Source organism: Malus domestica, chromosome 09, assembly GCF_042453785.1.
Source record: "Malus domestica chromosome 09, GDT2T_hap1".
NCBI lineage: Eukaryota > Viridiplantae > Streptophyta > Magnoliopsida > Rosales > Rosaceae > Malus > Malus domestica.
In genome coordinates, this window is record NC_091669.1 from 3802510 (window position 1) to 3827741 (window position 25232).

Here is a 25232-nt window from a genome sequence, read left to right on the forward strand (position 1 = left end):
AAAAAAATAAATAAATAATATCACGTGACTCTTTCTCTTTCCTTTCTCATGCCTTCCCCCAACAGTCATACATAACCGCAATAGAGAGAGAGTTCCCCAAACTTCGAACAAAATCAGCATATATATGTATACAAACATTTCGGTTAACCCTCTGGTGCTTAGAAAAGTTACTTAAAAAAAAAGGACTAGTTGATGATGTAGTGCATCATTTCAGCCTCTTTCTATCCCTAAAACTTATTATTTGATTCATTAGTGTCAAGAATCGAACTTATGACATACTGTGTAGAAAACGAACCTGAAATTTATCCATTTACCACTGAATCAACCGGTAGGTCTCGGGTTCAAGACTTGGGAGCAGCCTCTCCATAAATGGGGGTAAGGCTAGCCGACATTCACCTCTCCCAGACCCTGTGTAAAGCGGGAGCCTTGTGCACTGGGTACGACCACTGAATCAACCGGGGTGGTTCTCTACTTAGAAAAGTTAGTTTCCTACAATGTTTCTCTTGTTTTGTTAAATTGTATCAATCATAAGTAATATAAACATTTTCTGGAAAAGTAACTTTGTAGTGTTTCTTATAAAACACTTGGATTTTATTTTATAAAAAATTTGTCCTAAAAAACTACTTCAAGTAAAAACACCTACGAGTAGAAGTACATATCATTTCAAATGGACCCTACGGGTCGATCTCCGACGCGTGAGGTAAGCTCCTTGTCATGTTGCATTTCTGTGGGTCAGAGGTCTCAAAATGTTTGTCCAGTCCATATCGAAAGGCTTTTGTGCAGGTGCTGTTGCAACACCTTTTTATGCCTGTGAAAAATTGAAGGGGCTCATATTGCAAGGGCTATCTTTACTTATAAGTTATATCACAGTTGAACAATACATGAATGCCAATAGCTCGTAACTAATTTATTCCTCTATCATTGTATTAACAAACAAACAAAAATTGTAGTGGCTAAACTTTACTAATTCCTTTTACCAAAAAAAAAAAACTTTACTAATTCAGGCTTAGAGCACGTCTATATGAATTCATATTCATTGTTTTTGAATTTGTGAAATAAAAAAAAATTTAAAGAGAAGTTTGTTGAAAATAACATGACAGCAGAAACCTTCAAATTCTCTCATATTATTTATCCTGAAAACAATACTTTCATGTCGGAAAATAGATAATATTCTATAAAACTTATCATCGTATGTCAGCCGAAAAGTTCAAAACCTGAAATAAATAAATCATAAGGTCAAAAAGATAATGAGAATGTTATGCACATCGTTTGTTAACACGGGATTTTGTGGCCACACGCTTTGGAATTACTTTCCTTTCAAATATTTACATGAAATGTCACCCCATCACCCCATCAAAGAGTCAATACGCGTTCAAGGTAGTAGATTTTGTAGATATTATTTGAAAATAGGATAAATTGTCATTTTCCTCCTTAAACTATCACTCTATTATCAATTTACGCCCTAAACTATTTTTTCAGCCAATTAACCCCCTGAACTATATATAATGTGTCAATTTACACCTTACCGTCAAATTTTTAAACTTCATTCCAAATTCTGTTAAAAAAAAATCAATTCTTTAATTTAAAAAAGAAGATCACTTTTAACTATTAAAGTAAAAAAAATACTAAAACTTGAAAAGAAAATAAAAGGAGACCCTATTCTCCAGCCTACATTCCTTTAACCCAGAAATTCCATATCCTTCCCTGTCCGAACTCCACCCCCACCCAACCCGCCACCTTCTTCACGATTCTCTCTCTCTTTATCTCCCTCTCTAAAAAAATTGTGGGGTTAGCGGTAGATTTGAAGTCCATATTCAAGCAGCCCAAGGTGGAGGGGCGGCTAACGATTCAACTCCACCGCCACCGCGCCGGTTCCGATTTAACTCCACCGAGCCGGTTCCAATTCTGCCATGCCACCATTGCTGATCCTTTGCACCTTAGAATCCACATCACTGATTCCACTCCAATCACTAGGAGTCTGGGAGGCTGTTCTCTCTCTCTCTCTCTCTCTCTCTCTCTGTGAACCAATCCTCCGTTTGCTATTTGCAAGGGTTTTTTTTTTATGGTTTGTTATTAATTTCTTTATTATTTTTTATTAATCACTATTTTGCGTTGGAAATGACAAAATCACCCTTATTTTTAACATCTCAATCGATGGAATTTAACAAATTTAATAGTAAAGAGTACATTGGCCAATTTTTATAGTTCAGGGGGTAAATTGGCTGAAAAAATAATTTAGGGGGCATTGACAATAGGGTGATAGTTTAAGGGGAAAATGACAGTTTACCCTTTGAAGTATCAGTAATATCATTGGGGTTTTTTAGTATGATTGGTACATAAGGTGATATACAACGTATCATTATGTAAATAGTGGGATAGATGTGCTAAAAAGTTAATAATTTTAAAAATAAAAATTTCCATCACTTCTATTAAAATACATAGTATACTACTTGTATTCCCGTTACAATGAAAAATTTCTCGCCGCATCAACTCATCAACTACTTTTGACGTGGGTTCTTTTTATTTGTTTTGAACCTTTCAATTAAATTGAAGAAGAAATTTTTTTAGTGTTCTACACTTTTCACTTGCACGTGGATAACCGTATTGGAATAGCCCACTCAAATATTTAAGATATCAGTAATATCATTGGGGTTGATTTCTTGTGTTTATCGCGAACAATTATATAAAATAATGCATAAAAGGCCTGTAGTTGCTTGATTAATAATTCTTGAATTGTGATTATTATTTTATGTTTCCATTTTGTGTCATTTTTTTGCTCTAATTTGGTTACAATTATATCTGCGGGGAACATTGCAGTGGGATAAGTAGGCAATTGCAACAACACGGAGGGTAATATCATATGAAACTGTTGAGGACAATGTACAACAACGAAGCATATACCAACATAAATTAGTTCTCTGAAAGTACCTGTATGTGTAAGATGTGGAGTGAAGGCACTTTTCCGTCGGCTTTCACTTTGGAAGCTCAAGACGCAGGGGCAGTGTGAATTCAAACGTGACGGACGGTTTAAGTGGCGGAACAAGATCACTCGCGTGGACTCCCCACTCCAGGGAATTGTACAACGGCTTTGTATTGCTTGGTCAGCTTATACGACCTTTTCTATCAAACACACAGCGATCAGTTTGACATGGAAAGAAACAGAGTATCATTACATATTGCTTTTGTTGTGAATAATATGTGGATGGCCCACATGAATAGTTTGTTACTATTTATACACAGTATTTTCACTATTCATTTGTGGAAATTTTGTAAAATGAATAGGATTGATACAGTAACTTTTTCCAAAAGTTTGTGCAGAAGAGAGGAAGAAGGGAGTGAGACTCGCGGAAGAGGAAGAAGGGAGTGAGACTCACGGAAGAGGAAGAAAGAAAAGAGAGGAAGATGAGATAATAGAGAAAGTTATTTCTGTACTCTTATTATTCTAAATTATAATGAAATCACTACTGCTGCCCCGAGGACGTACTTCAGTCACACTGACTGTAAAGAAACCTTGATAAATTTTGTGTCTTGTTTATTTATTCCACTGCACCCACCATCGATTTTACAACAACTTTGAATTTTTTTTAGTTAAATACAATGTAAAGTATAACGCAGATGCATGTACCAGCAGGACTACATCTCATCAATTTCTATGTCTTATTTTGGAGCATAATTTAAAGATACACAAAATACATAGGATATGATCCATAAAGCATTTCAATACATATAGAATTGTCCTCAATGAGTTCTCATAGTTTTGAATATATATTTTTTTTATAACTACATTAATACAAACATTAACTACCTTTCTCACTAAATATAATCGATTGTCATTCATCCGAGACATCACTTAATTTGTTGGAAAATTACACAGAGATATCCAAAAATAAAATTGCCCAAATGGGTAGTTGTTTGTTGACTTTGTTTTAGGCAACGACAAGATAGCCGTGAAAGAGAGGGGATAATGGAATAGGAAGAGTTCAAACTTTATAACTCATTTTGCTGTTTAACTATTAGGTTGGTAATAATTTTTATGAAGAAATCAGTTTAACATAAAATTAATTAACAATATAAATTACGAACAATACATAAATTGAGTAAGGTTCTAAAAGTTGCTAGGCGCTAGTCGGGCAGCGGGCTGGGGCCTAGCGGCTAGGCGGGGCCTAGACGGACTAGGCGGATTTAAGTAAATCTATCATATTTCATGTAAATAAGTGTCTGCTTCTACTTGAAATATATATAATTTCATCATAAACTACAAAATAGAATGCATATATATCATGAAGTATTGGAACTTAATGAAAACACGTGAAATAAGGATATAATGTTTGTTCATTCAAGTATGCAACAAGTATCTTATAATTTATTGGAAAAAAACAAAATGCAAATTGAAAGTTACGTATTTTCGGTCTAAGTGAGTTGCAACGTAGGCAGGTGCCTAGGCGGGCTAGGCGGGTGCCTAGGTGGTCTAGGCGGGGATTTTTAGAACAGTGAAATTGAGTAATGTACAATATAAAATAATTGTAACATGTGGAATTAATTTGGGATCTCCTTCTATATTGCTTTGGTATATCTTATCGCACTTGATTTTGTCATTTTTTTTTAAACTGCAGATGACACAATTGTAACCACATTTGAGCAAAAAACAAAACACAAAATGAAAATATAAAATAATAATTACAATTTAAGAATTATTTGTTAAGCAATCATAGGCTTTTTATGCATTCTTTTATATAATTGTTCACATGTAATTACCTGTTATGTATGTGACTTCAATTAAAAGAACATACAATCAACTCGTGCGCAGTGCGCTATGTGAAAAACAAGTTTAGGATGTAAACTACATATGTAGGTTGAAATCTGATGAAAAAGTACCAAACGGCAAAGCTTAGAACCTGGAACAAAACTAGAAGTAGTATAATTTTTCTAAAATGATTAGTAAGTTGGAATCGTCTTCCTCAAATAAAATAAAGAAAACTAATAAAAAGAACTTCAAAATTTTGAATTTTAACAAAAAAAACTATCTAATAATTTTATATAATGACATGTACAAGATAAAGAGAATAAACAAAACAAACAAAAAACTTATCAAATGCGCAGGAGCAAATTGCTAGATTTATGGTGTGTGTGTATATATATATCTAAAAAACAAAAAAACAGAAAAAAAACTTATCAATAGACGATTTAGATCGTTAAAGTTCTATGTAGTGTGGACCCCCAACTAATTCCCATTTTTATTAAAAAAAATAGGGATTCCTTCCCTTAAAGGCTTCATATATATATATATATATATATATATATACATATATATGTGAATATATAATTGAATTTTACGGCTTAATCTCGTATATTTCATAATTCTGAGTAAATAGGTACATACAATCCTTATTGTAAAAGGAAACAAATAAAGGACATATTGTCCTTCCCAAACAAGACTAATAATTATAGAATATTTACATTCATTTTCTCCTAAATATTGACTTATTCCAATACTCCCTATCAAGTTGGAGCATAGATATTACTCATGCCCAACTTGACTAGTGAATCATCAAAACACCTACGACACACGGCATGGGTAAGAATGTCTGCAAGTTGTTCTTCTAAGTTCACAAACGGTATTGACACAATCTTCTTCTCCAGCTTTTCTTTGATAAAATGCCTGTCAACCTCCACATGTTTAGTCATATCATGCTGTACCGCATTCTTAGCTATTTCTCTGGTGGACTTATTATCACAATACAACTCCATTGCTTATGTCTGTTTAAAACCGAGACTCCAAAGTAACTTCTGTAACCAAAGAATCTCACACACACCCTATGCCATTCCCATATACTCGGCTTCAGCAGAGCATCGTGATACTACATTCTGTTTCTTGCTTCGCCAAGTGACCAAATTACCTTCAACAAATGTAAAATACCCAGATGTCGATCTTCTATTAGTCACGTCACCTGCCCAATCAGCATCGGTAAAACCTTCAATTCTCATATGTCCATGACACGCATACAAGATCCCTTTACCAAGTGCAAACTTCAAATAAGCCAAGATCCTCATTATTGCCGCCATATAATCCACACTTGGTGAGTGCATGAATTGACTCATTACACTTACAGCATAGGCAATATCCAGACGAGTGTGAGACAAATAAATCATTCTCCCCACCAGCCTTTGATACCTACCCTTGTCAACTGGTTCTTGATCTGGATAAATCCCTAAATAATGTTTTTCCACGATGGGAGTGTCCACCGGTTTACATCCCAGCATTCCTGTTTCCTTTAATAAATCCAGAACATATTTGCGTTGAGACAAGAAAATACCTCTAGATGACCGAGCGACCTCCACACCAAGAAAATATTTCAAATCTCCCAAATTCTTCATCTCGAATTTGGCAGCCAGGTTTCGTTCCAGCCTCATCATCTCTTTTGTATCATCACTCGTTATTATAATATCATCCACATAGATAATTAAGGTCGTCACTTTTCCACTTCTCCGTTTCACAAATAACGTATGATCCGAGTGACTCTGATAATACCCAATGTACGTGACCATGGATGTTACTGGCCATATGTATGTGACCATGGATGTTACTTTTTTGGAGTCTGAGTATTTCTATGGTTCGAGTCCATCACCTTCTGATCACCAGGGGGAGAATATTATCGGTGATCTTGGGTGGTTGGAAATATGTAGCTCATGGACAGAGTATACTAAAGAAGGGAGCTGTGAAAGCTCTCGGCATACTGCAGAAAGGTGCCGTGAAGGCTCTCCACATGAGCATGCTGAGCACTGAAGTGTTATTCAACCACATAAGCCCTCTCGGCAACAGCTTGCCGTGGGTGGTGAAGAAAGTCGGCATGAAGCTGTCGACCCAGTCACTCCACTACTTACCAAATCTGCAACCCCCTATCTCTCGACTTTAATAGTGCCACCCAATGTATCTCCTCTGGTCTGAATATCCTGAAGTAAACAAAACAATGGATACATAAGTACAACACAATCTAATTGCTCAGTAACTTGAGGAATATACAACAAATTATGAGACAACGAGAGAACAAAAAGGTAATGATGAAGAGGAAGGGTCGGCATGAGATGCACAATGTCTGCCCCAAAAACCGGTGTTGTTTGTCCATTGGCAGTTGCAATACATTTCCGTGAACTCGTTGTCATACTAGTAAATAAATTCTTATCAAAAGTCATATGATCGGTTGCACCCGAGTCTAGAATCCAACATGTACGATGTTCCGTATCAGAGGCTAAAAACACATGCCTTATACTACATGGAATGGCCGGGGTTTCACTAGGAGTGGTCATAGTCAGCAAACTTTGACTTGGATCACCTGTGGGGGGCGGCATCCTTAGGAGCACTGGTCATGGATGCACGATCGCCACCTGCTCCACCAGCACCTCGTTCCTTTGCACGCAACTTTTTTTTCAATTCCGGAAACCATTCTGGTACTCCATGTTATTGAAAACATGTATATTCTGTATGGCGGATTTTCCCACAAAAGGTACATTTCAAGTCATCCTTATTTTCCCGAGTGACAGGCCGAGAAGTTGTTGATGATGAAGGATTAAAGGTTCAGCTACTCGAAGGTGGCCGGGACACCATAGCCACGGGAGAGATAGTTGTTGATGATGAAAGATTAAAGGTTTGGGTACCCGAAGGTGGCCGAGACACCATAGCCATGGGAGAGATTTCCTCCTGATTCCCAATGCCATGACTACCCATCATTGTTGCATGGCGTTGCGCTTCCCGCCTCACAATAGAGAACACTTCCTCCACATATGGTAAAGGTTGTGATCTCAAGATATCACTACGCACCTTATCAAATATATCATCAAGCCCTGCTAAGAAGGCATACACACGATCTAGTTGGATTTCCTCTCAAAGTGTCTTTAAGTCACCAGCACATTCCATCTTGATTGGTCTTCTCTGATCCAATTCTTGCCAAAAAGTTTTGAGATCGGCATAGTATACACCGATAGGCCTCCATTCTTGTCGAAATCTGAATGACTTCACTTTCAACTCATAAATCTGAGAAATATCAAACCCATCATAATACGTTCGAGCAACTTCTTCCCAAACTTCTCCAGCAGTACAAAGATGGATGAAAAAACCCATGATGGTAGGATCCATGGAATTAATCAACCACCCTTTCATAATAGCATTCCCCGTCTCCCAAGCTTCATACTCGGCACTGTCTTCCTTGGGTTCTTTGATGCTTCCTATCACAAACCCTTTCTTACCACGCCTAGCGATATGCATCTCCAACACATTGGACCAAATAGGATAATTTGATCCATTAAGTTTTACAGTACTAGGTACCGCCAAAGCAGCACTCTGAATAACAACTAGGTTTACGACTGAACTGTGAGTAGAACCCTGTGATCCACCCTCCAACTTCAGCCCCAAGTCTCCTTTGTCACTCGCCATAGGTCACGGCACACACAAGCACACTGCACAGCAAACACGCACACTGCACGACAAACTGTTCTTGCTGCAGGTATCCAGTGAAAAAACCAGTTTTTGTCTTCCTCTCTTCCTTCACGACATATGCAGCATGACATCACAGTGGGATTAGGGTTACATCTTGGCTCTGATGCCAAATTGAATTTTACGGCTTATTCTCGTATATTTCATAATTATGAGTAAATAGGTACATACAATCCTTGTTGTAAAAGGAAACAAATAAAGGACATATTGTCCGTCCTAAACAAGACTCTAATAATTACATAATATTTACATTCATTTTCTCCTGAATATTGACTTATTCCAATATATATATGCCACGAATCAATTGTATGAATGCGAATATCTGGATCCTCTTTGTGAGGATCTCGAAAATTTATAAATCGTGCATCATGCGGTCAAAAATCATATTATTATTTTTATTTAAAATTGAACACAAACAGTACTTGACAAAAACTGACCGCACGATGTATGATAAACGGACACGATTTAATATATATATATATATATATATATATATATATATATATATATATATATATATATATATATAAACACACACACACACACGCCACAATCCAAATCTCTATTTTCCATAGGCTGATCACCATCAGCACCTAAGGCGGCCACGTGTATTGAGTTCCACAGCAGAAGACACCGCTATAGAAATATTACAAATCATGGAAAATTGTTGCAGTTTTTATTCATCAATTGCATGATATGTGAATTTTTCATATGTGCTTACTGACTAGCCATGTACACATTTGTTGAACCAATGAATAAAAACGATGACGCAATTCCAAATTCTCTTCGACTTACGAGATATATAGCTGTTAAGTTTTGCTACGGCTTTAAGATCGGCCTGAGGAGCCAACCGTCAATAGCATGTAGAAAGATGAGGGTAAATGGTGGTGTGGATATGAGTAGAAAAGAGGAATGCTTATTGAACAAGAAAATAAAATAAAACAAAATAAAGCTTATTATATGTTGATGTACAAAATCAGTGAGGACTTTGGTACCACATAAAGTGTTAAGTTTGTGACCTTCGCTAGATTGCTCCGGTCATTTTTGTGGATAAGTATGTAAATGAATAGAGACAGGGAAGAAAATACAAGACGTATGTGGTTCACCCAGATTGGCTACGTCCACGGAGTATAGGAGTTCTTATTAATTGTGAAGGGTTTACACAAGTACATAGGTTCAAGCTCTCATTTTGTGAGTACTAATGAATGATTTAGTACAAATGATATTAGGAAATATTGTGGGAGAATGATCTCATTTTATAGAAGAGAGTTTCTAGCTTTGTTGTGACATTGACACGACATCTGTCGTGTTGTGATTGGCTTCTGATGTCGACACGTGTCGTGCTATGATTGGCTTCTGATGTCGACACGTGTCGTGTACTGTCAATTCAATAAGTACAGGAGTAATTTTAACAAAATTAGTTTGATATATTAATTAATATCATGATTTCACTATATTGATATTGGATTTAGGCCATCTCCAACCGATGGTTGGCCAGAGGGCTCGTTTTAGCCCTCTGGCCCTCCAAGATCCTCCAAGATATTAATATTTTAATGAACAGTTGTTGACCCTAAAAACTACAAAGCCTATGTGGCGCGCAGGCCGAGTAATTAATGAGCTAACTACGTCCTTCGGTGAATGCGGGGCGTGCCAACTCGTCGGCCGAGGAGTAAATTTGTTGATGTTGCGTTGGGTCGCGCTACTGACTTCTGCGTCTTGCGATTGCGGCCGAGAAAGGAACACGTCTCGGCCTCTTGGGCTCTCGAACCTGAAGACAAAGTTACTATTCTTACGAAGTTCAATATCAAATTCGGCTTTCAATGTGCCGAATGTAATAACTGTAACACCTCACTTCGCCGAGAATGTTGATGAGATGACCTCGACCAATAAGGATTCAGAAACCCTTCTCGACCGAGACTTGGATAGGTAATCAATCGTTCTCGCCGCAGTGCTGTTGATGCCAACGGAAGATACTGCGAGACCGACTGACTCTACAGTGACAGATCTATCTATGCCGACTTAAGATATCACCGGTTGCTTCCACAGTGCTGTTGATGCCAACGGAAGATGTGTCAGCGAAAAAAAGAAAAAGAAAAATCACAAGTTGTGAGAATTTGCACAGGGCAATTTTGTATTGATTTGCAAGGGCCTTCCTTAATGCACAGCTTCCCCTATTTATAGCGCTGGTCCTCGAGCCCGAGTTTCAATCCTATTCGGACTAGGTCTCCCTCCCTGGATCAACATCACCTCGACCAATCCTATCTCCACTAGGACTACGTATCTAGTCCTTAACTGAGCCGGATTCGCTCTCTGGATTACTGACCCTGTCGAGAGTCCCTATTGTACTAGGACTCGGCTTGCGTTCTGTTTTAACCGACCTAGGCTTGGAAGCCCATGAGCTGAACGGTCCATGGCCCTTTCGCCGCACGGGCCGAGAGTGATCCTACCCTCGGCCCAAACTATTATTTTGGGCCCAAACAACAGTACAGGACCATATTTGCCTCCGTCTCCAACCGAAGGCCAAAGGGCCAAAAAGCTCGTTTTAGCTATGTCATAAAAAACCGTCTCTAACCGATGACCAAACATAATTTATTATTTAAAAACTACAACTTAAATGTTGTTTAAGTTTCATATTGTTAAATGTTTTTTTTCATGTTGTATAATTTTTATGTTGGTTAATGTTATTTAATGTTGTTTCATATTGTTTAATGTTGTTTCATGTTACTTAATTTAATTTAATGTTGTATAATGGCTTAGGAAGTTATAGGAAAAAAAATAGAATTAAAAAAATACGAAACTAATTTTGTGAAATAGAAGTTATAGGAAAAAAAATAGAATTTAAAATAAAATGAAACAAATTTTGTGAAATAGAAGTTATAGGAATAAAAAAAGAATTTAAAATAAAATGAAACAAATTTTTTGAAATAGAAGTTATATGAAAAATTTTGTAAAAAAATAATAATAATCAAATGCAACGGCTAGTCAGCTAGCCATTGCATTTGAATTTTTTCTTAAGAATTCATGTCGGTTATAACCAACAGAAAATCCAATACATTTAAAAAAATTATGGCCAACCCGGGGTTGGCTAGCTGACTGGAAGTGGCCAGCTCTTTAGCCCTTTGGCCCTTTCCGATTCCGTGGGGCCGTCTTAGATTTCACAGCCCTCTGGCCTAGCCCTCGGTTGGAGACGATTTTCTGGATATTTTCGGCATTTTAGCCCTCTGGATCCTTCGGTTGGAGATGACCTTAAATTTGATCGTCCAGGCTTCTAGCGGTAAAACCCATAAACAAGCAGGCAGATTCTCTGTCCTCCCACTTTCTGAGCCCTCCTATTTATGTGATCACGGTTAAGCCACGTCAATATTTTATATTACTATTGTCTTATTATCTTTATAAAAAAATAATATAAAATATTAACGTAATTTAATCGTGACTATACAAAACAGGACAGATAATCTGTCTCCCATATACAAAAGGAACCTTCCTGGAAGTTCTCCTGACATCTGACTCCTGTTAAAATGCTTTTTCGGTAACATATGGTCCACTGAAAATGAATAAGATAATCTTCCACGTCATGTGGGTGTATTGTCCATTGCATCTTTACGAATTACGACCCCACCACCAAGTTATTTGTCTTATGAGTGTGATAAATCATAGCGTTGCATAAAATTTTCTTAAAATTGAGGTGCGATATTCATTTATAGCAATTGAAAATGTAAATATGAATATAAATATTTTTATGACAAAATAAAAATCTATAAATATTTCAAATTCATGTGTTTAATTCCATATCAAACTAGTTTTGTTCAAAGACTTACATATTTAATAAATTCACACTAATGTAATATTAGTGTTATAAATATAAAAAATAGGCTATTTAAAAACATTTTTATATATTAATATCACATCACATTTAGAGAGGGAAACGTGTCATTTAAACACTTTTTTTCTTTTGTGTATATTTTTAAAGTCAAACGTGGGGAAGTAAGAGGACGGACCTACATATGCCGATATTATCATTTCTGACAAAGATACTCCTATATAAGTGATCCCAGGACGGGCCTTTCTTCATACTTCCTCCAACAGTTCGTGGATCTTACCCCTTCCTCCAACACTTCCTCGATCTCCCCAATAGTTTTGAAGAACTCAAATTAGACAATCGTTATTTGCATTAACATAAGAAGTTATGAGTTCCGACGCTAATTCTCCACGAATTCCAGCTGGGTTAGTACATTTTCTTTTTCATTCATTCCCTCTACTTTCAAATTATTTGGTTTTGCTACTAATAAAGTACTTATAAGGTGATTAGCTAAGGAAATTCATCCACTTATTAATTTAATTTTCTTTCCAGCATCACAAGGGAGGATACTGGTATCCACAAATGCATTTTCTTTCTCCTTGCCATGGTAGAATTGCTCCTACAAGTTAAATGTTCAACCTCGCAGGCATCTCTATTTGATATAGACTACGTCGTTGTTTTAATGTTAATTGCCAATTTATTCGATTATCCGGCCATTGTCAAGATACTGCAAGCATCCCACAATTCAGACCTCTATGGATTGATGAACATAATCAGCCTTTTGTGTGGAACTTTTTCCTCAATTCTATTAACATTCATCCTTGTTCCAGATTTTGGATAGTTTGCTCTCGCATGATGGGCATATGCTTTGTGACAACTATGGTTAAGTCCTATCCAACCTTGAAAAGACTTTGTACATGTACAACAAATGCAACTGACATGCTCTGTTATGTCATTCGCAAACTCAATGAGCTAAACATGAGATGCAAACATTAACATTGATCCTCTAACAGAAATGTAATTTCAAAATATTTACCAAAATAATTTTTACCAAGGTTAAATAGTTTTTCATATACTTCGCCATGTATGTATATTTTTTCATATACTTCGCCATGTATGTATATTTGTAAGTATGTATGTTGTTATTATGTCCTCGTATTTCTTGATAGTTTTGTGGAAAGCTCTTTCCTCCTTTTTCATTTTTGTTTTTTCAAAATCAACTGGGAAAAAAATTCTTTGTTCTGTATCAAACTTGTTAATTTTAAGTGAATGCAAGTAAATTCAAGGCAAAATAAGCCTAAAATCAGTTTTTTTTTCCAAATTTTATTATTGTTAAGAAGATGGGAAAAGTTTGAAACTGTTACAATAATTTAGGAAAATAGAAAGTTTCAAACCCAGTACACATGAATAGAAAACTCAACACCCTATCAATAGATATTGGATCATGTGCAAGCTTAGAATCTTTGATTGTGGGATGTTTTTGACATTTCAACTTGATTAGATATTATTATGTGGAAAGACATGTTTGGAGTGAGTGAGAGTGACAGCTTGTGTGTCTGTGTGTGTGCGCGTGAGAGAGAGAGAGAGAGAGAGAGGGGTTAACGACGGTGAAGGATCTAAGTATGGTTGGGTTGACAGTTGAAAGGAGAAGGCCGGGCCATGCGGTTCTTATATTCTGTTTCTTTGCGGTTGAAATGACCAGAATGAGTGTTCGGTTGGGAGATATGGATGGTTTGTGATTTGTTGTGTAGGGTTGCATCAGAAAAAGGTAACTTTAGCATACGAAAACACTCACATCCACAAATGAATAAAATAACTAAGGGTATTCAGCATGCATCTCACAACCGGTTAAAGGATTAAAATTAAGAAAAACTAACGAAAAGTCCAAAAAAACTTCTTTTTTAACGAAAAGTCATTTTTAAAGGTATAATGAATAATGTCAGTTAAAGGTAAAATTATGATTTTTTCGTTAAAAATGAACAGTACAGGAAATATTTAGTTAAAACTCTCTTAAAACTATTTCCGCGTTGATCAACTCTCCAAAGAATCAAACATAAAACGACGGAACTAACTGAATGTAATTGATCAGCACAGTAACCAATTAATCAATCCAATGCTAATCCAATAATACAAAAAGTCACCAAACGCATACATTCATCTTAATTAGTAAAATCCCAATTTAACAAACCTTACAAATCAATTCAATCAAACCCCAAAATCACCCAAAAATCAAACATTTGGTTTTACCTTCTTATCCAAACCGGTGGATTGAAGAATACATGAATGACCACTTAGTAGTTCATCACCAATTTATCCCTTCATTCTCTAGTATAAATATCATTGTATAAACAAACGAAAAATTGTAGTTGCTAAACTCTACCAGTTCATGCTCTGGGCACGTCTTTCTAAATTCTAGCTTTTGATTTTGAGTATATGAAATAGAAAATTAAAAAAAAAAAAAAACTCTGTTGAAACTAATACAATGGCAGAAAACATTCAATTCTCTCACATTATTTTCGCTTGAAGAATACAGTATTGAATACTCTCTCCTTTAAAAATGGACAAGATTCAATATAACTTATATGGAGTGATTTCACTTCTACAAAAAATGCTCTTTTAATCACCAAGAATGTGCAGTTATACAATACTCTGCCCAAATCCCATGTATTTGAATTAGAGTTGTCAAAAATGAAATTGAGATTGTTTTCGTGGTCAAGCTGGAGGTAAATAGGTGTATAAAAGGTGAAATGTCCAAATACCTGGAATTTATGTTTCTTTAACGGAATGAGGTGAAGTAAGACCAAATGAGTTGAAAATAGCAGTTTTAAGGGTCAAAGTGAAACAAAACCAATTTCATGGGGTAAAATGAGACTAAATGACAGTTTCAAAGGGCAATTCAATTAATAAGCGTAAAACTTATTTTGTTGTTTAGCTTTTAGGTTGGTAATACTTTAATGAAGAAGGCTAAGTTTTACCATAAAATTAATTGACAATATAAAATACATACAACACACAAATTGGGTGACTTACAATATATAAGAAGTGATCCAATTCGATATAAGCACATACAAGATCTATTTATGAGTTCTCGACATGGGATTTAATACTAACAAAATATTAAATAAATAACGAATAAAGTCAATGATATATGTTTAGGTCTCGGTTCCAAAAAATAAATAAAAACAGGGTCACATTTGCCAAAATCTTAAATAAATCTTTACTATTAGAAATCAAGAACTTTAATTTGGGATAATGTTTAAAATATCAATATTGGTGGAAATACCGATATGTAAATTCGTGACAATATCGATGAATATATCGACATCAGTTGCTTTCGACGAAAGTGATGAAAATTTGCTAACAATGGTGAAATTTGAAATGAAACTTTAAAGGATGGCATATGAAACCACAATACAGAGAAGAGCATCTTCAAATGAGATGTCAAAATTGTCACATAGACAATAGTAAAAAATTGGTAGCAAACTCTCTTCAATTGAGCCTTCAGTTTCCATGTGGCATTGAGGCAATTGAACGCAAAGTCTTTTGCTATCAAATTTATTTAATAATTTTTTAATAGATGTGATGCAATATATAATAAATGTTTGTGTTTCAAGTATTTGATTGGTTGTATAATCAATTGAACCCCACAAAGAGATGAAAAAAACTACAGTATGACATTATTATTTAACATATTGGGTGGAGCAAAAAATTGTAAAAAATGTCAATTACCACATAAGTCATCTAATACCATTTTGATGTTTTAAATTTGACATTTCCTTTAAAGATGCTCTAAAATATTTGGTATAAAATTTAAGCAATATGTAACGTATTGAGGTTTTAGTCTATATTACGAATTCTATATATATTTTTTATAATCACATTATTACAAATATTTACAAAGTTGCTAGTTTTTGTATAATCAATCACATTATTATAAGTATAAAAAATAGAATTCGTCCAAATGAGTATTCTTTGTGGACTTTGTCGTAGGCAACGAGAAGATATCATGGAAAAAGAAACACACTAAAACTACTCAAAACTTTCAATGTCGAACATGTCGTAGGCAACGAGAAGATAGCGGTGGAAGTCTATTTATACAGAAAATGTTGTATCTACTTGCCTTTGCATTTAGTTACAAGCAAATTGTAAAACATAAGGGAAACAGTACATAATCTTGTTAACCTATCGACGATATTATGTGTAACATTTTTTTTTCGTTTTCAATTTTCAGATCCAAGTTATGGATCAAATAAATTTGATTTTCAGATATTTTGTAACAAAACCTTCTCTCCCTCTTTTTTTTTTTTTTTTGGAAAATAACAAAACCTTCTCTCTTTGTGTAAACATTAACTGACCCTCTCAACATGTGGAAACGTAATTTCAAAAGATTAAACTTTTACCAAGGTTAAATTCGACTGTAGACCACACCTTTAAAAGCCCACTCTCCACAACCACTTCTCAAAAAAGTGAACCCTTGCCCTTATCAATTTTTTTCTTGGAAGTATTATGAATTTGTGGGCCCTTGACGAAACCATTAAATCCCATACTATAAAATGAGGGATTTGGATCCGTTGGATCGTAAAACGAGCAAGAAGAAATTAAAAGAGGGATTTGGATCCGTTCGATCGTAATGAGATGCAGGGTGGGCCCTTGACCAAACCATTAAATCCCATACTATAAGATTGGAACCTTGCGGACAAGCAAGAACAAAATTAAGTGAGGGATTTGAATCCGTACGATCGTAAAACGAGCAAGAATAAATTAAAAGAGGGATTTGGATCCGTTCGATCGTAATGAGATGCAGGGTGGGCCCTTGACCAAACCATTAAGGGCTGGTTTGGTATTGTTGTGCTTTGAAAAAAAGCTGCTGTGAGAATAAGCGGCTGTGCTGTGAGAATAAGCGGCTGTGAAATAAAGCAGCAAAGTGTTTGGTAAACTTTTTTGTAAAAGTGCTTTTGAAAAAAAAAAGCAATCTGATAGTGAGTCTTTTCATTAAAATAGTACTGTAGCTCCATGTGCTTTGAAAAAAAGCCAGTTTTCCAAAGCTGCAAATAACAGCTTCAGTTTTTTTCTTTGATTTCAGTTTATTCTCACAACAGCTTTCAAAATAAGCCATTTTTTTTTAGTTTACCAAACACCTAAAACCCTCACAGCTTTTTTTCATGGATGCTTTTTTTTTAAGCACCTCACTCTCAAACCACCCCTAAATCCCATACTATAAAATGGACATGGATCCTCTCCGGATCCAATGGTTCTAATCCATCAAATCCAATCATTCGGACCGTTGAAATTTGATATAACGGTTACAAATAGAGATCCATTTTAAAAGTTATAATAACTTTAACCGTTTGATTAAATTTCAACGACCTGAATGATTAGACTTGGTGAATTACGACCATTGGATCCAGAGAGAATCCATGTTCATTTTATAGTATGGGATTTAATGGTTTGGTCAAGGGCCCACCCAACATCTCATTACGATCGAACAGATCCAAATCCCTCTTTTAATTTCTTCTTGCTCATTTTACGATCCAACGGATTCAAATCCCTCACTTAATTTCTTCTTGCTTGTCTGCAAGGTTCTAATTTCATCGTATATCATGCGGTCATAAATCATTTAGCTTTTATTATTTAAAATTAAACATAAATAGTAACTAACGAAAACTGGCCGTACGATATACGATGAACAACTGAGATGTGGAGATACTACCAAGCAAATTCTTTTGGGCAGTTGACTTCATGTGTCATCCGATTTCCAAGACAACCCTTAAAATCTATGAGAGATTATATTCACACACCCCAAATTACTTCTCACACATTTTTAATTTTTTTTAATATTTTATACACACCACTGACACTTGATAGAAAAATATTAAAAAATTAAAAAAGTGTGAGAGAAGTAATTTGGGGTGTATGAATATAATCTCCCAAAATCTAATTATCTTTCCCTTGATCTGAAGGGTGGACCCGAGGGAAGGCTGATGCCATCTCCAAGCGAAGGGTCTAGAAGGCCAGATGGCCGAAAATAGCCCGAAAATCGTTTCCAAACGAGGGCTAGGCCAGAGGCAGGGCCGGCCCTGAGGATAGTCGAGGTAGGCGGTTGCCTAGGGCCCCCAAGTTCGGGGGGCTCCCAAATTTTTTTATATAAAATATAAATAAAAAAACGTAAGAAATATCATAATTATTTTGTTGGTGCAGTGGAAACGGTTCCACTCCATTTTCATTGAGGTGGGCAGTTCGAAACACCTTGTAGGCATTAGTTTTTGTTTTTTTTCAAATCTATGAAATTAAAGATTAAAATTAAAGATAAATTGCTCTTTAAAAATTTTAAGATTACAAGAACCAAAATGAGTTAAAATAATTCAACAAATATTAATTTTGAATGAATTTAAAATTTTCAACTTTAGAAAAAACAAAAACAAAACCTCATGTTAGTGGGTGGTTTATGTTTAAATTCTTATTTATTTTCAAAAATATTTTAAATAAAAATTGTATAAATAGAAAAAACTTGAGTTTCTTAAATAAAAAACATATGAATGCCAACTGTAAAAAGCTAGAGAAATTAATGGCCTCAATTTGTCCAAATGCATTTTGTTTTTATTTTGCTTTTGAAAATAACCTAAAAAAATAACAAAAACCAGAATAATCATAACTTTGTGATCCTTTTTTGTAACATCCCACATCGCCCAGGGGAGTGATCCTTAAATGTATATTCTCATCCCTACCTAGCACGAGGCCTTTTGGGAGCTCACTGGCTTTGGGTTCCGTAGGAACTCCGAAGTTAAGCGAGAAGGGGGCTAGAGCACTCCCAGGATGGGTGACCCACTGGGAAGTTGCTCATGAGTTTCCAGAAACAAAACCGTGAGGGCGTGGTCGGGGCCCAAAGCGGACAATATTGTGCTACGGTGGTGGTGCGGGCCCGGGAAATGATCCACCACGGGCCGGGATGTGACATTTTTCTTTCAACTTCCCAGTCTTTCTATTTATATTGAATGTTTAAGCAACCATCACGTAGTCCTGAATATTGTAATTTGAGGTAACCATAACGTTGAATTTAAATTTTCTTTTTCAATAATTTATTGTTAAACTAGGTTATTCTAATATTTGATTTGCTAGTGTGTGTTGATTTTAGAAAGAACACAAGAGAACCACTTGGCGTTGTTGAATTATTATATTCGTCAATCAAGTTTTATTGCTCTTCACTCTCAATATTAGTGCATTTGCGTCTAAAGACATGTGACATGGAATATTAAGTAATGTTAGTATATTTTTTTTCTTTTGATATTAATTTTTAATGATATTTGATGAAGAAATATACTTTTATGTAATTAGCGAATTTTTCCTACTACATACCAATATACAAAGAGTCGGAGGTCCGAGAACATTAGGGCTCCACTTTGAAGACTCGCCTAGGGCCCCCAAATTCTCAGGGCCGGCACTGGCCAGAGGGCTCGTGGGCCCCACAGAATCTAAAATGGCCAAAGGGCTAGAGGGCTGGCCAGAAATTTTTTTAAATGTGTCGAATTTCCTGTTGGTTATAACCAATAGGAATAATTTATATTATTTCAATAGTGTCGGTTATAACCGACACAAATAATGATTTAAATATTACGGCTAGACAGGAATATTTTGATTAATTACTATTTGTGTCGGTTATAATCGACACAAATAGTAATTTGAATTGAAATAGTGCCGGTTATAACTGACACGAATAATATGAATTTTTTTTAATACAACGGCTAGCTGACTGCAGCTAGCTGTTTTATTCCATTTTTTTTTAATTTAAACCTTTTTGTTTTCTATAAATATGGTGAAACTTTTTCAATTCTTCATTTCATCTACAATATTTCCTTCATCTGCAATATTTCTTTCAATTTTTCAATAATTTTCTTCAATATTTTGTAATTTGTCGTTTTTAAATTTAAGTTGTAATTTTTAAATATAAGTTGTAGTTTTTAAATTTAAGTTGTTTTTTAAATTTAAGTTGTTGTAGTTTTTAAAATTAAATAATAAATTATGTTTGGCCCTATGGTCTTTTAGCCTTTGGTTGGAGACGATTTTTTGTGACATAGCTAAAACGAGCCATTTGGCCCTTGGTTGGAGATGAAGACAAATATGACTTTATACTGTTAATTAAAATATTAATATCTTGAAGAATCAGAGGGGTAAAACGAACCCTCTAACCAGCCCTCAGTTGAAGATGGCCTTAAAATCCGGACTTCCATGAATCTATTTCCTTCCCTTGATATAAAGGCTTGGCCCGTAAAATCCTATCATCGATGTATGCCTTCAGGGATATTACTTGGGTACTCACAAGTGGGTTCCCAATTTTCACTGACCATTGATATGGGTCAATTAAAAGAGAACACGTGTACTACTTTATATGTTTAAGCTATGCAGCCAAACACCCTGTTTATCCAATTACCTAGGCATCCAAACACCCCATAATCCCTTTTCACTTCCTCTTTGTTCCCAGGCTTATCCCTCATCGTCCTTGTCTTTTCCTATGCCATCACAGATTTGTATCAGTGCAGCGTCGTCACACTATACACGAAGAACAAAGATCCCCTCCCTTTCATGAATTCTTATGGACCTACTTCGATGGAGGAGAGAGGTTGAAGGAGGAAGCGGAAGCGGGGCCGACGGAGGAATACCGGTGAAGTTGACAGAGGAACGGCGGTGGGTTGACGGAGGAGAGAAGTTGGATGAGGACACGGGGTGAATCGACGGTGGAGGAGGACACGGGGTAGGTCTGCGGCGGAGGAACGAGGTGGGTCGAGGGAGGTGCTTGCTGGTTTGTCTCTTGAAGGTTGGGGATTCTTCAACGAGAGAAAAGGATGGTGTTTGGTTAATAGAACAGTTTATGTTTGGGTATAGAACAAAGAACGCCATGTTTGGTGTTTGGATAGGTAAAAAGACAGGTGTCATCTTTATAGTGTACCACGTTGTGAGGTCAGTATACTTGATCCTGAGCAGTCAGGACCTAAGTATTGTCCTGCCTTCAGATACCAATGACAAGTGGGCCCTGCGGGACAGCTTAAAACCACCCCCCGGGTCCCAAAACATCATCGTCGCTTCCCGTCGCAACCCCCGCGTTTCCTAATCATCCTCGCTTCGCCGCTCCCCGCCCCGAACAACAACACCAACCATTCTCACTCCCCCCCCCCCACCCGGGATTCACACCAGAAGTTATGGGTGATACTCTACGAACAGCAAACATCCTCGCGGCGCCACCCCCCTCACCCCCCCCGCCCCCCACCCGGCCGGGAACAACAACACCTGCTCTCAACTTTGCATTCACACCAGAAGTTATGGGTGATCCTCTACGAATCCCAGCTGGGTTATCACATGTTCTTATGCTTTTCTTTTACTTCCCTACCCCCCCGGCGGGAACAACAACACCTGCTCTCAACTTTGCATTCACACCAGAAGTTATGGGTGATCCTCTACGAATCCCAGCTGGGTTAGTACATTTTCTTTTGCCTTCCTTTTACTTATTAGTTATCATCCTTTTAGTTTTTTGCATCCATTTGCACGCCGCCGACCTCTCAGTCCGGTGAAAGTTTTCGTTTTCAATTTTCAGGTCCAAGTCACAGAAACGTAATTTCAAAATATTTACCAAGGTTACATAGTTTTTCATATACTTCACCATGTCTGTATGTAGGTAGGCCTAGGTATGTATGTATGGAAAAGGATCCCCTCCGGATCCATTATGTGGGGATCCTAGGGATCTCCACATCTTAGCCGTTCATTGTGTATCGTACGGTCATTTTCGTCAGGTACTATTTGTGCTTAATTTAAAATAATAAAAATCAAATGATTTATGACCGTATGATACATGATGAACGGCTGAGATATGATACACTATTTGTGCTTAATTTTGTCCCCGTATTTCTTGATAGTTTTGTGGAAAGCTCTTCTCTCCCTTTTCATTTTTGTTCTTTCAAAATCAGCTGAGAAAAAAGTTTTTCCGTTCTGTTTCGAATCCGTGGTAAATTTTGAGTGAGTGAAAGTAAATTCAAGGCAAAATAAGCCTAAAATATTTTTTTTTTCTTCCAACTTTTGTGGAATTGAATTAGTTCCTGTTTGAATATTATTTTGATTTAATATTTATGTGCAGTAAATAGAGGAGAAATATTTAGATATATAAAAGAAATGACGAATAAAAAAGAGTGAAGAAACAGGGGTTTTGTATAAGCTCATGTTCTGAATTAATTAGCTAGCAAATGAGTTTGTGTTGTGGCCAGATATTATAACGGTTATTGACCAAAAAAAAAAAAGATATTATAACGGTTGATGTCATTAATTAATATGGAAGAAATTGCAAAATTAGGAATTCCGAGAGAGATTTTTTAGTATGATCGATACATGAGATGGTATATCAAGTGTTCTATATAAATGATTGGATATGTGAGATGAAAAGTTGATAACTTAAAAAATTAAATTTCCCACTATATATATATAAAAACACGTAGTATACCATCCATATTCCGATCACAATGAAAAATTACTTGAACCGCTGTTATCATTAGAATTATGCTAGAAAGATCATTTTTCTAATCATTAATTTCTATGTTGTTTATAATATAACAGCACTAGGGAGGGGTGTGGTCATTACAGTCCTCCACTGGCAGTACACAAATATATATTCTTTCTCCTGGGCATGCTGGGAGTCCTGTTGGGGGTGAAGCATGCGACCGGAGATTTGCCGTCTCCATTTGTCACAGACCACAATACTGTTGTGGTGTTGATTGTTGATTTATTTGCTTATGTGGGGGCATTGGCGACTGCCAAGATTCTCCAAGCTTCCAACAATAGAAATATGTATGAATTGATGAACAACATCAGCCTCTTGTTTGGAACTCTTGCGGTGATTCTGCTGGCGCTCCTCCTCGATCAAGGTTTCGGGTGGTTTACTCTTGCATGTTGGGTAGTATCTATTGCCATAATTGTGACCAAGTCCTACCAAAACCTAAGAAGACTCTGTACTGCAGCTGTTGGTTATGTCCGTGACAAAACGAAGGAGCTGATGATGAGAATGAAGGGCACCGAAGAACCCGAGAACCAGGACGGGATGCCTTAATACTCATGTCTACCACTTAAACTTTGATTAATTAACTACTTGTTATTGCTTTTGTATTACTTGGTCAGCTATTACCGTTTCTATTAAAGGCAGTGATCTGTTTTGAATTAGAAACAGAGTTCCTGCATGTGTCTGTGAGAGCGAGAATGTGTAACGAGTCTTCTATTTGTTTTATGTTTATCTGTTCCTGGGTGGATTCCAGTTATGCTAGACAATCTACATTGAGTACTTTTATCAGTCAATCTCCTTGTGATTCTATTGGAAAAACCCTGCAAAACAGCGGTGTCCCCAGCCAAAGTAGAGTAGGGATGAAGGACCATGAATCTTTGGATTCCAGAGGGAAGAAGCCTCGAAGAAAATTGTTCAATCTTGAACTTCCAGCCGAGGAATGCCTCAGTGACGAAGACGAACCAGATGGAGGTTTGGGGTTGGGAACAGACAAATCTGGCTGTAACAATAATGCGTCGAGCTCTGATTTGCATTTGGTAAGAAGCAATGGTTTGACTGATCTGAATGAACCTATTCAGATGGACAAAGTGTCTGCTTCAACTTCTGTCGTTATGTCTGGCAATCACCTGAGCTCCAAAGAGGAGATAGAAAGGCAGGTCTTTTTCGATGATTTGCTTCTCAGTCCAACCACTGTTTTAATGAATGTTTCTGCTAGTTTCCCTTAAGAATTAAGTAGCTATAGTTGATAAACTTACAATTTGGAAACCCATTTGATAGAGAATTCATCAGCAACAATAATTAGCTAGTGGACATCAGCTTCCTCTTAAATATAATCTTTGTTACCGAAAAACTAATGGACTATCAAAACACAAACAAATGTGTACATGTCCCAACAACAAAAGGCTCCACCAACAACCAAGTCAAAAACTAATGGCTTGCCCGGTGAATTATCCTCCAATACTAATCTCTTCCCTTCATGTCTATTACCCTCACCTTCCTCGTTTGTTACCTCAATAGCAACAGTAACATAGTTCACACTGCCCCGAGGACTGATTCGTCAGATACTTCTTTAAGACATTTAATCAAACATATGGTGTGTGTATAAAGACTACCAAAAAGGGATGGAGGAAGTTTATTAAAAATCTGGGGATTCATTCATCAGATACGTCTTCGCGTGTGGGGGGCCGACGGCGCTTGGCTGGCGGCGGTGGCCTGCTAGTGGCCGCTGCTTCCAATGGCCAATGCCAGAAGGAGCTTCTGGCCTTTTTGTATCGAGTATGTCTGGAGGTTGGATTTTGGTTTAATTAATATATATATATATTTTTTAACTCAACGAAACGACGTCGTCCAACTTAAGCGAATTTTTCAAATTTTTATAACCAGCACCAAAAACGGCGTCATTTTTTGGCCTGGTTTTTTTTGTAATAATCGAAGTGAAGTGGACTTGTGGTGACTGTGTGTTGACTTTCGTTTTGGGCCTGGGAGTTTTATAAATTGTGGCAATGACATTGTGGGCTTCGGCCGGGCCTGGGAGTTTTACTGGTTTGCAGTATCGACGGTAGAATTCAGACCAGATCTTCATCTTCATCTTCATTTTCATTTTTTTGGTAAAAGAGAAATTTTATTAAGGGAGTTTTAACGAAACACTTCCGGTACTGTTCACTTTTAACGAAAAACCACATTTTTACCTTTTCCTGATACTATTCACTACACATTTATTTGTCATTTTTCATTAAAACTAAAGTTTTTTTTTTTTTTTTGACTTTTCATCAGTTTTCCTTTTTATTAAACATCAAGACACAATAACAAACACCAAACACAAACTAACAAACCAACCTAAAGTCCAACTTACACTTATAAACAAACAAAAAATGGGCCTAAAACAAAAGTAAAGCAAAAAAGAGAGCCCAACA

At 36.4% G+C, this 25232-nt stretch overlaps 2 protein-coding genes and 1 long non-coding RNA gene across 3 annotated transcripts; 2 read left to right on the forward strand and 1 right to left on the reverse strand.

Moving 5' to 3' along the window:
• Positions 1-5814: 5814 nt before the first annotated feature.
• Positions 5815-6546, reverse strand: LOC108174023 (uncharacterized mitochondrial protein AtMg00810-like). The gene has a single exon (XM_017334260.2). The coding sequence runs from the start codon at positions 6544-6546 to the stop codon at positions 5815-5817; it is 732 nt and encodes a 243-aa protein (XP_017189749.2).
• A 6025-nt stretch (positions 6547-12571) lies between these two features.
• On the forward strand, positions 12572-13348 carry LOC114826727 (uncharacterized). The gene is made up of 2 exons (XR_003775775.2): positions 12572-12712; positions 12840-13348. It is a non-coding gene; the product is annotated as an uncharacterized lncRNA (long non-coding RNA).
• An 8015-nt stretch (positions 13349-21363) lies between these two features.
• Positions 21364-23612, forward strand: LOC139198539 (uncharacterized). The gene is made up of 2 exons (XM_070827421.1): positions 21364-21750; positions 22881-23612. The coding sequence occupies exons 1-2, from the start codon at positions 21479-21481 to the stop codon at positions 23368-23370; spliced, it is 762 nt and encodes a 253-aa protein (XP_070683522.1). The 5' UTR covers positions 21364-21478; the 3' UTR covers positions 23371-23612.
• Positions 23613-25232: the final 1620 nt, after the last annotated feature.

What these genes read in the sequence shown, in the direction of transcription:
- LOC108174023 (XM_017334260.2), bottom strand. Translation starts at nt 6,546, where the DNA reads ATGGTCACGTACATTGGGTATTATCAGAGTCACTCGGATCATACGTTA.
- LOC139198539 (XM_070827421.1), top strand. Translation starts at nt 21,479, where the DNA reads ATGGGTGATACTCTACGAACAGCAAACATCCTCGCGGCGCCACCCCCC. An exon ending in CCTCTACGAATCCCAGCTGG is followed by an intron (nt 21,751 to 22,880) that starts GTTAGTACATTT and finishes ATAATATAACAG; the next exon opens with CACTAGGGAGGGGTGTGGTC.